General features: G+C 33.5%; 1 protein-coding gene and 1 pseudogene across 1 annotated transcript; both read left to right on the forward strand.

The window, feature by feature from the left end:
- The first annotated feature begins 3065 nt into the window (after positions 1 to 3065).
- LOC108318926 (peptide methionine sulfoxide reductase) lies at positions 3066 to 6864 on the forward strand. Its single transcript, XM_017549920.2, has 3 exons — positions 3066 to 3269; positions 5014 to 5541; positions 6373 to 6864. Exons 2-3 carry the CDS (start codon positions 5182 to 5184, stop codon positions 6622 to 6624), a joined length of 612 nt encoding a protein of 203 aa, XP_017405409.1. The 5' UTR covers positions 3066 to 3269; positions 5014 to 5181; the 3' UTR covers positions 6625 to 6864.
- A 3403-nt stretch (positions 6865 to 10267) lies between these two features.
- LOC108318915 (heavy metal-associated isoprenylated plant protein 12-like) lies at positions 10268 to 12919 on the forward strand (annotated as a pseudogene).
- Positions 12920 to 14492: the final 1573 nt, after the last annotated feature.

A 14492-nucleotide genomic window follows, 5' to 3' on the forward strand; every position in this document is an offset into this window, starting at 1 on the left:
ACTAGTCATAAAGTTGCATATGAAGATGCACCAGTGACTAGCCCTAGTTGCTAAGCCGGTCATCAAAGGTAAAAATTGTTTCTTGTCACAAGTTAAGGAAGGAGAAGAAAAAGATGGCGAAGGAAAAATGGTTCATCATGACTCGGTGGATGAACAACTCAAACTTGGCACACCAGTGAGATTCAAGAACAAGCTGTGGGTTGTTAAAGAGCTTAAAGAGAATGGAGTCATAAAGATTGAAGCTCTGTATTCAAGGAGAGTCAAGAAGGTGAACAAGAAGGTGTTGATAAGTTGGTGTGAGGAAAAAGAGAAGAACACCAACATGAAAGAAGTGACGTGAGCTTTAATGTGTCAAGCTAGTAACAATAAAAGAGCGCTTGCTGGGAAGCAGCCCAATGATTTGAAAACTTTAATTTTTGCTATTTGGTGATGTAATTTAAAAATTTTGTTATTTTGGTTTGTTTTGGTTATCAGCCTGCTATGGCACAACATCTACTGATGGATGTTAGGTGATTGAGTATCTACTGAAGGATATTATGCTACCAAACACTTACTGATGGATGTTAATGAGAAGGTTTGCACTTACTGATGGGTGCTGGAAGAGTTATTGGGTCATGCTCATGACGTTAAACAAGCGCTTACTGGGAGAAAACCCAACTTTCTAACCTTATTTCTTTTGTTTTGCAATTTTGCTTCTGTTATTAGTATAGGATTTGATGTACTTGGCTTAAAACTTAATCTGTGATGCAATGGTTGATGATGCTCTGATGTTTGTGATGAGTGTTGCTTTATGATGCTGATTATGTTGATTAATGTTGAGATAATGTATGATGCTGATATACAGGTGGTTGCTCACAATATTGTGAAACAGATGCTTGAGGTAAACTTGTGATTGTGATGTTGAGCAAGATGTTTATCTAAATATTGGAACTTGAATTAGCCTGGGTGAGGATTAAACTCCAGAGTTTATGTGAATGATTGCTATTACTTTGAAAGCATGAATGATTTTGTCCAGGTTTCTATGATTGATCACTTGCTTGCTTGTGTCATATGATCAAGGCCATTTGTTGTTATCCCTTTTTAGCCAATGCATGATTTTAGCCCAATAAAAGAGAGCACTATGTGTTCTATCTTTTGAACCTTTAGCCTTAAACACGATATGAAAACCCTTTTTGAAAATCTTTACCTTGAGTTAAGTGGGGCGCTGAGCTATTTTCTGTTATTTTTATGTTCTATTTAAGGACTTGGACGTCCTAAGGATTGTATCTTTGGACGAAATAGGCACAGAAACACACTCTTTGATCCCTTGGAGGCGGAAGCTCCTATCTTCAACTTCTAGGATTTTATCTTTCATTTTTTTTTCATTATTCATCTAGTTTCACCATGCCAATGGTGAACTAAACTCTATTTATTGTTGGGGAATGATGTAAACCTTTGTAAACTCTCATGTATTGAATTAATTCTTGATTATATGTGCTTCTTTCATTAAATGTTAGGGTAATTCTTCTTTGCTCATTGCTTGCTTTGTTTAACTCATTCATTAGCATGATGTATGATTTGCATGAGTACCAGAAGATATCTTACAATTCAAGTTCTGCAAAATTATTCGCAGAAGCAGTATTGCTCAAGAATCGGGGTATGAGTTCTGGTTGTCTTAAGCTTTTGTTTGTAAGAATTAATTATTAGGGATGACGAAAGATGTTATGATCTATAATTAACGATAGGCTTTCTTCATCAAGGAATCGAGTTTTAAGTATTTTAGATAGTGACATTGACATTAATGAAGAAGTAGAATTTGTATATACATGAGAGCAAACTAGGTGAAATCTAACCCCAACAACATATTCATCCCATAATATCAAATTCGTTCATCATCTGCACTTTTGCCCAATTAATCAAGTTGCATGCATATTTACTTTTCTGTATTTGCATTTTACACCAAAAGAGTTTGTTTTCAAGTCTTATTTAATCAAGAAATCACATAACTGTTTAGGCCGTGAGTCCTTTGGGAAACGATACTTGGTCTTACCATGTTTATTACTTGATACGATTCGGTACACTTGCCGGAGTCTTAACAATACCCTGTGTTGTCGTTGTATGAATGTATGGAGCTTTGTATGAGGAGTTTATCTTGACGCTCTCAATAATCCCAACTCATGTAAAGGTGGTTGGCTATGTCGTGGAGAGTAGTAGAATGTCCAGTCTAAGGGCTTTACCTTGGCTAAAGACTTTTACGGATATGGTAGCTTGGGGTGGGCCAGCTGTATTACCGTGACAAGTGCATAAATGACCCTAGTTCGACATTCATACTATGTCTGAATGAGTCAAGTCTAAGGTTGTGATATAATTTGAGACATATGCTTTATCATGTGTGTAATATAATGTATGATTGCATTTTTATTATAATTATGATGAGCTTTTTTACCACTAGCTTACCCTTGCTTTTGTGTTGTCTGTTGTGTGTTGTTTTTTCTTTGCGATGATCACCTTAATGGTGTAAGCTTACAGGTATAGTCTTTTCAGTTGTTCCATTAAGTGGTGAGGAGGAAGCATATGAAAAGTCAAATGATTTTACATATGTAAATCTTGTCTTTTGGTATGTTTGTTGTCTTATAGTAGTTCCATTATCATATATGTAATATTTTATTTTAGTAATATTTTACTATTGAAAATTGGATGTTATAATTAACACAATTTCTTTTTCATTGTGCAAAATATAAAATACTCTAAAGTTATTTTTAAAAATTAAGTTATTTTTCTTATATATATATATATAATATAATATAATATAAACAAAAATAAAAAAAACAACAATAAGAAAAAAAGAAAATAAAAGCAATCGAGTTGATGTTTTCCATTTAATAATTTGTTTTGATAATTAGAAAGTTACTTTTATATATATACATATATAAATATATATATATATATATATATATATATATATATATATAGAATAAAATAATTATTTTGAAAATTTGGGTGGTGTGGAAGAAATTGTGAGCAGGGTGTAAACAACAAAAAGAGATTTTGTTTATTTGAATTTATTTGAGAAAATGAAAATGGCAGCAGAGAACGTAGATTTTGAGTTGGGAATATTAACGAAACAACCTCGTTGGCCCCTTTCACCAAACCACAACAACGTGGAAATCTCCTTTGGTTTGCTGTCACTCTTACCCAATCCCCAACTTTTTTCTTCCTCCTCCGCTTCTTCTACTTCTCATCCATTCTCATTCCTCAACGCAATTCAATCTCTCTCTCTCTCTCACTGGGTATGTGTGATTCCTCTTATTTTCTCTATTCAATTACCCTTTCTCCTTTTCCATTTCAATTTCCCTTTTGCATTCGATCGGAGAAAAATACCATGAACAGGGATTATGGCTGTTGGTAATTGATTTCATGTCTTTGTTTTCGTGGAGAGTGATTGGAATAATTAGTTGAAGGGTTGGTGTTGGATTTGGCTTTTATTTTTGCTTTGCCTGATTTTTCCCTCTAGAATTTTCAGCCTATCCCATCTGTTAACGTTCCTAGTTCTTTTTTTTTTTAATTTTTATTTAGCGTTTCTTTTGCAATTCCCATTCAGTTTATATCAGCTTGTGGGTATTTTATAAGTTAGAAAACTGAAAACCATCTATACGGGAAAAGTTTGAGTAAATTGTCATATTTTTAGTTCATGAAATTGGCATAAGTGGTTGGTTTGGTCATTGGAATGGGAAAAAAAAGCTAATTTAGTCCTTGAACTTAACTATTAAGTTAGTTAGTTCGTTAGATTAAGAAAAATATTTGGTAAGTATAAACCGATTGGATCACTGACTACCTCTGAGAGACAAACAAAATAAGAATTTTATGATATAAATCCTACTGAGTGCCTATAATTAAACCATGAATGGATGACCTTTGTGGTCATATACAAAAGGTTCTTCTTCGTGTGTGTTTGATTATGTCGTGTGACTACCAAGACACATGCATATACATACTAATTTATTCTTGCTTGTATATAGAACAGTATAATGCATTCATTTATTTAAAAAGGATCCTCAGGGTTTAGATTGATTTTACAACAATTAGTAATAGCTATTTATTTAAAAAGGATCCTAAAAATTTAGACTGATTTTGCAACAATTAGTAATTGCTATATGAAATTTTGCTGCTTAGAGTCTCCATTTTTGTTTGACTGGCTTATGAATTTTAAATGGCTGGTTGGAGGATTGTTTATGGTTTTATCGTATTCTGCAATCATTAGTGGTGATTAACCATTTTAGTGTGGACACATGGTCTACTTTCTTTTGTCAGAGAATTGAGTGTTTTTAGATTTTAAATTTGGTTCAATGCAAAGACATTTCTTCACCAACATTGCAGTAATTTAGGTTTCTCTTTTCATTTGCAGTAAAAGCTTTTTAATAGATTTCTGATAGGTCCACGATAATGTGTATACTAGAGTTGGCTAAAAGGGAGTGCGATAAAAAGGTGATGATGGACAGAACGTGTGAAGTGAGAATCAAAATGGGAGAAAATAGGCAAATAACTCACACAGAGAACTTGCCAAGGGAGGAGTTAGATGGAAAATGATGGGGGAAATGGTAGCAACAGGGACAGCTGTCACATGCTCAGTGGGGAAGGAAATTTGGGGAGAAAGGGAAATTGGTTGTTCTGTTCTCTGCAGAATATTCATTGTTATTGTTGGAAATATGAACAAACTCTGCTTTTAGTAATTAATGTAGGGATTTATTATGTAGGCATATCATATTATATGAACAAAAGTTAGACAGACAGTCCAGCATCTTATGCCTGTTTTCTCTCTTTCAATAGTTGTTTCTTGTGTGTTCTTCTATGTTGAGAGAAAATTTCTTATATTGTAAGGAGCTTGACATCACTATTTTGTATGGTCATGTATTGTGAACTTATCAATCAGTACACTGGAGTAAAACTAAGTTCTTGTTTTTAGGCCTTCGGTTATTTGTTTAAATTTGTCAATCTTGTAGAGAAGTGTGCTTATTCTATTCAAACTCCTTGCAGCCATAAGAAGCATCATATTTGCTCAATCAGTTCCCTTCTGTGTTACTTTCTTCTGCTCTCTCCAGCCTTTTCAAAACGAAGCTCCTTCCATCACTCTCAGGTTTTTCTGTCAAGTATTGTTGCTGCTTCTGCAAAACTCATCCAAATATTGCTGGTAACAAGTCCTCCATGAACCTGTTGAGTAGACTCGTCGGGTTGGGTAGCCCAAGGGCAGCAGAAAACATTAATTCAGCAGCTGCCCAAGGACCGGATGATGACATACCCGAACCAGGTCAACAGTTTGCCCAGTTTGGTGCTGGTTGCTTTTGGGGTGTTGAGCTGGCCTTCCAGAGAGCAGTGGGGGTGACCAAGACAGAAGTTGGTTATAGCCAAGGGCTGCTGCATAATCCAAGCTATGAGGATGTGTGTACAGGGACCACACACCACTCAGAGGTTGTCAGGGTCCAATACGATCCCAATCAATGTAGCTATGAGAGTTTGCTTGGTTTGTTCTGGGCTAGACATGATCCTACTGCACTGAATCGGCAGGTAAATTTTTATTTTTTAGTTGTTACAAACGCAGTCATGCTTAATTGAATGTATTGGTCTGGTTTGTTATAAGTACCATGTTCTTACTGTTTACTAGTCTACAAGTTTGTTATATAGTGATCTATGTAAACTCTCGACTGATAACCTTGGCTTCAAGTTTGATGTCTACGCTTTCCTGATCTGAATTACAAGTTTGGGCTTGAGGATTATTTATGTAAAGTTTCTTTAGAATTATTCACCAACTCTTTACTTAAAATAGTTCATCGTTTTGCTATACTTTATTTTTGCATCGTGATACATGGTCTAGGGTGATGCTAATTTCTGTTGCCTAATGCATGCACTTATGTTTGAACATCCTGTGTTGTCTTGTTTTGTGATTTCTGTTTCCAATATGTTATCATATGTATTGGGTTATATCAAATTGATGGGGGAATCTCCTTGAAGTTTGTTTCTTTCATTACTAATTATTAAGCTCTTTGCCATGCCAAGTGTGGGATTTTTTACCCTGCCGTTTGTTTCCTTCATCACTCATTCCAGTTTTACTTACCATTACACCATACATATGTATATGTGACTTCACAGTTCACAAGTTATTACTATAGTTCTCACTCAGTTACGTTTTGGGAGTTCATTGCAAATACTTATTTTTACATGCTTCTGATGAAACCGTTTTTTTCTTTTCAGCACTGCAATTTTTCTCATTCTCTTCATCATTCAAATGCATGCACTTATGAACTTTGAATGTGTTGACAACTTGTGATCTGTAGTGCTGCTGCAGCTGCATCATGTGGCTGAAGTACTAAGTAACAGTTTGTTCTTCCTATGTGGCAGGGTAATGATGTGGGAACACAATACAGGTCTGGAATATACTTTTACACACCTGAACAAGAGAAGGCAGCCACAGAGTCCTTGGAACAGCAACAGCAGAAGCTGAACAGGAAGATTGTTACTGAGATTCTTCCTGCCAAGAAGTTCTACAGGGCAGAAGAATACCATCAACAGTACCTCGAGAAAGGAGGCAGATTTGGTTCCAAGCAATCTGCTTCAAAGGGATGCAACGATCCAATCCGATGCTATGGTTAGGTTATTCATATGGGAATTGCATCGAAGGTTCTAAATGACATTTAGATGATTAAAGCATGCTTTTGTTGGAAAGTATTTTATCTATAAAGCCAAGTCACACTCTATCTCCCTTCTGTATTGTATTTATAGGGTGAAGATCACTATAGAACTAGAATCACTTTTTAGAGTTATGTAGTTTATATGTATAGTTTTCTAATAAACTGGTCTTATAGTATGCCTTTAATTAGTGTCACTTCTTGATTTAAAATGTCATTTTGTTTTGGGGTTTTCACCCTATATTTATGTGGATAATTACTCAAAACAATGTTATATGAACTGGAGGAGTAATGAACTTGTCATGGTGTGCTATATTGAATTCAAGATTTATGTGAAAAGGATTTAAGAGGGGTTAGTTATATATTATAGATATCTAATAATGAAAAACCTAATACATTTTAGATTTTGTTTCCAACTTTTTAAGTAAAGAGTTATTTAGGGTCAAAGGTGTTCTTAATCTATAGTATGATATGCACTTTTGAATTCATGAAATATAGTTTAATCATTAATACTTTGTCCGATTATTGCTTACTTTACAACTTTCTAAGCATGCTTTTGTTCTCGGTACATTTTTCAACGTTTCTTGTTTTCTAAATGCATAAACAATTTATTTACCTTCACGTTCAAATAAAACTTTGTAAAATTGCTTGTAGATTAGTCACAAACTGTTTTAGGACATAACTGCCATAAAAAAATTATCTATCGTAAAATCATTTAACACATACAAAAATGTTGCACACTAAAATATGCAAAGAGTGAAAAAAAAAGAAGAGAAAACTTAAAAAGAGAGATTTCAAATGAAAAAAGAGTAGAGAATGCAAGATTTTTTTTTTAAATAGGACTAGATAAAGCAATCTAAAGTTTGAAAATAATGGTTAACTGATACATATTAGTATACTAAATTAAATTTTTATTAAAAAATTTTGCTATATTGAATGCATAAAATATTTTTTATATTTGTAAATTATATAATTTTTTGTTATCATTGATCACATCTTTTCTCTATTTTCTTCTAACTTGTTTATTTTCTTTCCAAAAGTACCTTCTCCGCAAATTAAAAGAAATTAAAGAAAAAAATATTGATCAATAAATTGGAGAAGAGACAGAAATAATGACCATATCATCTTTTTAATAGCAAAATTAAATGAATAATTTTTTTAATAAAATACTTACAATTTAATTAAAATATTCAAATTTATAAAATACTTATAACTTAATTAAACTTAAAAAAATATTTTAATTATTATTTTGTTGTTGTGTCGTTTAAATTAAATAGAAATATAATAATTTTATAAAAAAATAGATTAAGAGAATAATAATGTAAATTTTTTAGGGTAACCCATTATTTAAATTCATATAAACTAATAAAATATATTTTTAAAATTTAAGTATGAGTATAAGTTTTATATTAACTAAATAAAAAAAATGGAACACAATAAAAAGACCTATGATATCAAATCTTTATGTTAATTAAGTTTATATTTTATTGTTATTGCATCTCCTTGAATATTATAAATTCTATCTTCTCACTTTTCTTGTCTTTGATTAGTTCAAATAATAAGTACATTGTTTTTTAATGCGGCATTCATTCTTGTTTTGTTGCAAATTTCATTAGAGAAATATAAATTTTTTTTTAATATAAAGTGATTTGTTTGATATACCAACAATTAATTTTGTAAATTTTTCGTTATGTATTTTTTCATTCAGGTTACTAAGTTTAATTCTGCTTAATTTTATTTATGTGAATCTCATTATTCAAAAAATATGTACATAAAATAAATTTAATTACACATTTCACAATTCAATTATTTGTAAATTTGCTTTCATTAACTTCTTTTATTATCGTAATTTTTAATTTTCACATTCATTAATTACATAACAATACTGATATATCGTAAAAAATGAGAAAAAACATCATTTTGTTGTAAACTAGTCATAGACTCGTGCATACGCACTATTCGTTGTTTTTTTTTTTAATTTGTGATAAAAAATTAATTAATTATTATTATATTTAATAAATAATTTATTTATATAATTATATTTATTATAATTATACTTAATTTTAAATAGGGTTAAATATATTTTTAGTTCCTCAACTATTAAGCATTTTTGGGTTTAGTGCCTTTTCCAAATTTTGTTTCATTTTTATCATTCTCCTTAATGAAATTGTAATATTTAGTCTTCGAAAACCAACAACGTTAATTTTTGCGTGATTTGGCTAATGACGTGTCATGTTTCATGCCATGTGTCCTTCTTCAGCATAGACTCCCCAACAGCGATAGGGTTCTTCCTCCTCCTCCTCCATCACCACCTTCCCTTTCAACTTCGTTCCCGCGCAAGCCGCTGGCGCCAATCACGACAGAACCCAATGCAACAACCTTAAATCGCATTCCAGAGAAGAAACTCATCCACGCCAAATCACAAAGTCATTGCAAACTTCGTCTTCGTAGGAACTCTTCGCGCAACATGGCGTCTTCTCCTTTGCACAACCATCATGAAGCCTTCATTCACCCCCAATATGTGAACACTAATAGCAGATGGACAATCTCCAAATCGTTTCTCATAACAACTCGCAAACAAAGCAAACTCAGAAACTCAAACAGTACCGTTACAATCGCGCAACCAAGACTCAACCCAATGTATAAATCATATTCATCTTCCTCACGAGAAGCCTCAAACCAGGTTCGTTCCTCCTCCTTCATCTCACCACAAACCCGCAGAGGGAAAAGAGAGGAAAACCTAGAAAAGAATGATGAAAATGAAGGATGATTGATGCGAGATTAGGGAAGATCACAATTCCCATGGTGGCATGATTCTCTGTTAGACGATTTGGGGGACATTACGATTAGGGTTTGCTGAATTGGGGAATTTTTCTGTGCATTGAATTTGTTTACCATGAAGAACTCTCGCGGCGAGTTTCGCATTTCTGATGCGATGAAAAAGATGATGTTGCATTTTGGAATTTTTTATTGGGGTTGTGAAGAGGATGAACATGGAGCTGAAGGCTGCCATGGTTGCGTGATTTCTATATGTGGTTAGATTCTGGTGGTTTTGTGAGGGAGAAGACGAAAATATGAACTTGCGTTTTGCGATTTAAGGTTGTGAGTGCAAAGGAAGTGTCATGATTTCGGGATGGTTGTTGGCATGGTGGTACGAGGAAGAACCCTATCGCTGTTAGGGATCCTATGTTGAAGAAGGACACATGGCATGAAACGTGGCACGCCGTTAGCCAACTCATTGAAAATTTAACGCCATTGGTTTTCGAGGACTAAATATTACAGTTTCATTAAGGAAAAGGATGAAAATGAAGCATAGTTTGGAAGAGGGACTAAACCCAAAAACACTTGATAGTTGAGGGACTAAATTTAATTATTAGGGTTAATATTTTTCAACTTCCACCCACTTTATTAATGACATATTATTGATCCCCTATATGAATGCATGCAGCAACACATAAGCTCTTGTTCCTCTTTAACTTTTGACTTCTTCTTTAATTGTTTCATTATGCTGTGAGAGTGTGGTGGTATTTCATTGTGTTGTGAGTGTGGTGGTGATGTGAGTGTGTTTCTATAAGTCTGGTGTGCTTAGTGGGAGGATGCAAAGGTTAATGGTGGTGCAAGGAATTGATCCAGCGGTGGCAAAGGTCGGTCTTGGTGGTGGTGCTGGAAGGTGCAGTGGTGAAGGTGCAATGTAGGAGGTTCATCTCAGGTGCACAAGGAAGATGGTAACCTTAAACGGATGTGATCATCCGTCCAGGAATATAAACATCCGTTGAAGGTGAAACGGATGTGGATATCCGTTTTAAGGTTGGTCCCAGGTGGCGTCATTTGTGCAATACTTAGTGGGTCCTAGGTGGCATTTAAAACCAATAGGAGTAGAGATTGAATTGTTTTTTTCTCCTTCCATGCATCGGAATCACGAGAGAGAATTGTGAGTGTGCCTTCATTCATTTTGTAGCATTTATGAAGGGGAGATAATTAATTAGGAGTGGGGCCTTTACTTTTTGTGTAGCCAATAGCAGCCAAGAAAAATTTTGCTTTTGACCTCTTTGCATTATGTTGTTCCGGTGGGCAGAAAGAGAGGATAAATAATTCTCCTTAGCATGCACTTGTTTTACGTTAGAGGAACAAAAATTACAGAACCCAAAAGGCAACAATGGAAGTGGGATATCCATTGGGCCTTCAACGGATACCCACACCAGTCGACAAATGTCGGTATCTATTGAAGGCCCAACGAATATCTCACTTCTGTTGTGACCTTCGTGGGCTCTGTTCAAGCCGAAAACTAACGAAACAGCAGCGAAACAGCAACACGAATCAACAACAACAACAACACGTCAAACATTCAAAGCAAACAAATCTAGAAAAGAGTGGTGAAGAAAACCAACCTGGATGAAGACGAAAATAAGCCACAACGAAATCTGGATCTATGCTCATCGACGCTCCTCCACACTAGGGATCAACAACAATGGAAGCAATGAAACCCAAAAGGAAAATGGGGAAGAGGCGAATGAAAGAAAAATAAAGGAAGGAAAGAAGAAAGGAGAGAAACTGAAACGAAAATGGGGGAAGAGAGGAATACGTGAGATGTGGGGGTGTGGGCAGTTGCACATAGTGAATAAATGAGTAGAATTAGGGTTTTCAAATAAAGTAAAAAAATCCTAAATGATAAAAGTAATAAAGTTTTAACCTAAGGATTATTTTGGAATTAAAAGAATTTAGGGAGGTGTAGAAAACCTAGTGTGTGGTGGTGGAGGAAGCAACCCTTAGAGGTAGTTAATATAAAAAAAAAATTAAATAATTAATTATGGAATACATTTAACATAAATTAATTAAAAATAAATAGTATTATTCTAATGTTGAGTTTTTAACTAATATAATGGATCATTAGCTAATAATATCAATATTACTAAGTAATAGATTACATAATAATAATACTAATAATAATAATAATAATAATAATATTAACAATAATAATAAGGTTAAACCCATTTAGTTGTCCCTATTTATGTAGAGTTTTCCCAGTTTGATCCTCGTTCTTTTAAATTTTCCAATTGAGTCCTAAATAGTGCTAATTTGAGTCAATTAGATCCCTACCGTTAAATTGACTTAACGGAGTTAAATTTTTTATGAGGTGGAATATTGACATGACTAGTTTTTGAAACGTGACATTCTCACGTGGAATTTGATAAAAGAAACATTTTAATTTTTTTTACTCTTTCTATAGTATTCCTAGCCCTACCTTATACCTCGTCAACGGTGTGGTCGGCCTTCTCTGCCAGCAAACGCAAGCGGTTGGAGGTTTGTCAAATCGTATTGCTTAGGGAGCGTTCGTGAGAAGCGATTCGCGGACGTAATCAGATGCTCGAAATGATCTTGTATGTCTAAGTTTTATCCCAGATCTTGTGGAAGTTTCTTGGTGGAGTTGTTGTTGAAGTTTTAGCTGATGTAGGTTGGGATTTGAAGCTAAAATTTCAGGAATTTCGCCCTCGAGAAGGTTGTCATTTAGGTTGAGAGAATAGAGACGCAAAGAGGCTATTGCATGTGGTAGTTCCCCTGTGAGAGTGTTCTGAGAGAGGTCCAACAAATGCTTGATTTTGCTGTAACAGAAAGTTGTGTTGAAGGTGGATGTACATGAAGACAAAATCAAGCAAAAAGCAATGAAGGCTGTCTTTGGAATTTCAGGTATTCAATTAAATTTCAAATTCTCGAGTTCCTCATCTCTTTAGCTTCTCTACTTTCAATGCTCAAACAAATTGAGGGGACAAAAGTAAGGATATAAAAAATGAAAAGATAATATTGTAGTACAGGAAAAGCTGGTTTTATTTCACTCAATTCGGTTGAATTAGCTTGAATGAATCTGGTTTTTGTTTCAAGAGATGAAGTCCAGAGAATATAGCATCAATGGCTTAATTACTAAAATCATATTTGAAATACTGTTGCAGGTGTGGAGTCAGTTTATGTGGATATGAAAGACAAGAAATTAACCTTAGTTGGGGGACATTGATCCAGTACAAGTAATTGCAAAGCTAAGGAAGTTCTGTCACACTGAAATAGTTTCTGTTGGAGCAGCGAAAGAGGAAAAGAAAGAAGAACCTAAAAAGGATGATAAAAAGAAGGAAGATGAAAAGAAAGATTCCACAAAAGAAATTGTTCCAGATCCACTCAAGTTCTATCAAACTTATGGCTATTATTATCAGATGAAACCACATTACAATCCATATTACAGTGCCATAAGTGTGGAAGAAGAGATGAATTAAAGTGAACATGGCAGAGTCACGATTTTGATTTTGTGGTTACTTGATTGTAGGTTGATGGTGCACGAGGAAGATGATGGTGGTTCTACGCGTTTGGGTTCTCTGGTTCTGGATGGTGCTTGATTATAATGGAAGATGACTTTTATTTTAATTTTTTAATCAAAATGTTAAAATGTTTTTAAATTCCACGTAAAGCTCTGGTTTAAAAAACTTGCCATGTCAACTTCCAACCTCAGCAAAAACTTAATCCCGTTAAGCCAAATTTAACGGCAGACACCCAATTGATTCAAATTAACACTATTTAGGACTCAATTGGGAATAATAAAATAACGGGATCGAACTGGGAAAACTCTACATAAATAGGGACAATTAAAGGGTCTAACCTAATAATAATACTAATAATAATAACAATAATAAGATTAAAAAATAATATTTGGATAAAAAATTGTTTGTTTTAAATTATAAAATTTGAAAAATAATTTATTAGAGATGTGTATTAAAATAATATTGTTATATGATTAAAATTTATCATTAAACTTTTGAGTTATATATTATTTTAAAATAAAAAATGAAATGTGTATGAATGAAAAGTTTTTAAAGTAAAATATAATTATATTGGGTAATATGATACTGTATAGAATAAATACAACCCCTGTTAAGAAATATCATTATTTAGCCTTGCTAATGCGTGTGTTTTTCTTTTAACTTGATTCAAGAAAATTAATATAATTATTACTATATTTAAATCAATAATTTATTTAAAATAATTATATTTAGTTATAGTTATATATATTATAAATATAATATTCAAATAGAGAATTTGATAATATAAAAAAAGTTAAATAATTAATTACGAGTTTTATTTTTATAATGAGCAATTATGAGAATTTAGAGCAAGTTTTTTTACCGTTATGCATTCATAAATGCATAATTAATTACCATAATGGGATAATTGATTATCACACGTTAATTAGTTGACAACGAATTTTTGGAGATATCCTTGAGTGAGATTTCTGTAAATTAGATTGAGACTCTCATTCTAAAATACGAAATAAGTGTATTTTGAAAAATCTTATCGCAGTGTGCACGTTGAACCCTTGTGATCTGGCTTTGAGAACTTGGTGTGTTGGCATAGAGCGAGAACTTTCACAGGGAGTGTGATTAAGTGTTGTTGTTGTTGCTGAGTTAAAAGCCTATCATCCCTCGTGAAGCATTCGTAGGAGGTGTTCATCCTTTGTGAAGATTCAGAGGAAGTGCTCATCCGTTGTGGGTTATATGAGAAGTGACTTTCATCTCTTGGGGTAACAAGAAAGGTGGTTTCTAAACTTTTACAAATTGTTTCTTTGTGATTGTAATTTGTAATTGTTTTGTGAGTAGTGAACTGTTTATCTTGATTTGAGATAAGCGACTAGATGTAGGATTGGTAAAATTCGAACCAGGATAAAATTATCTGTGCAAATTTCACTAGTAAAAAATGGCGTTTTTAACTCGTACATTACGTCTCGATTTTTATGGAACCGAAGCATATCAAAACGCAGTGACAGTCTCGTTAAAAGCACTATATGCCTCGGTTGTT

Source organism: Vigna angularis, chromosome 6 (assembly GCF_016808095.1).
Source record: "Vigna angularis cultivar LongXiaoDou No.4 chromosome 6, ASM1680809v1, whole genome shotgun sequence".
Lineage (NCBI taxonomy): Eukaryota > Viridiplantae > Streptophyta > Magnoliopsida > Fabales > Fabaceae > Vigna > Vigna angularis.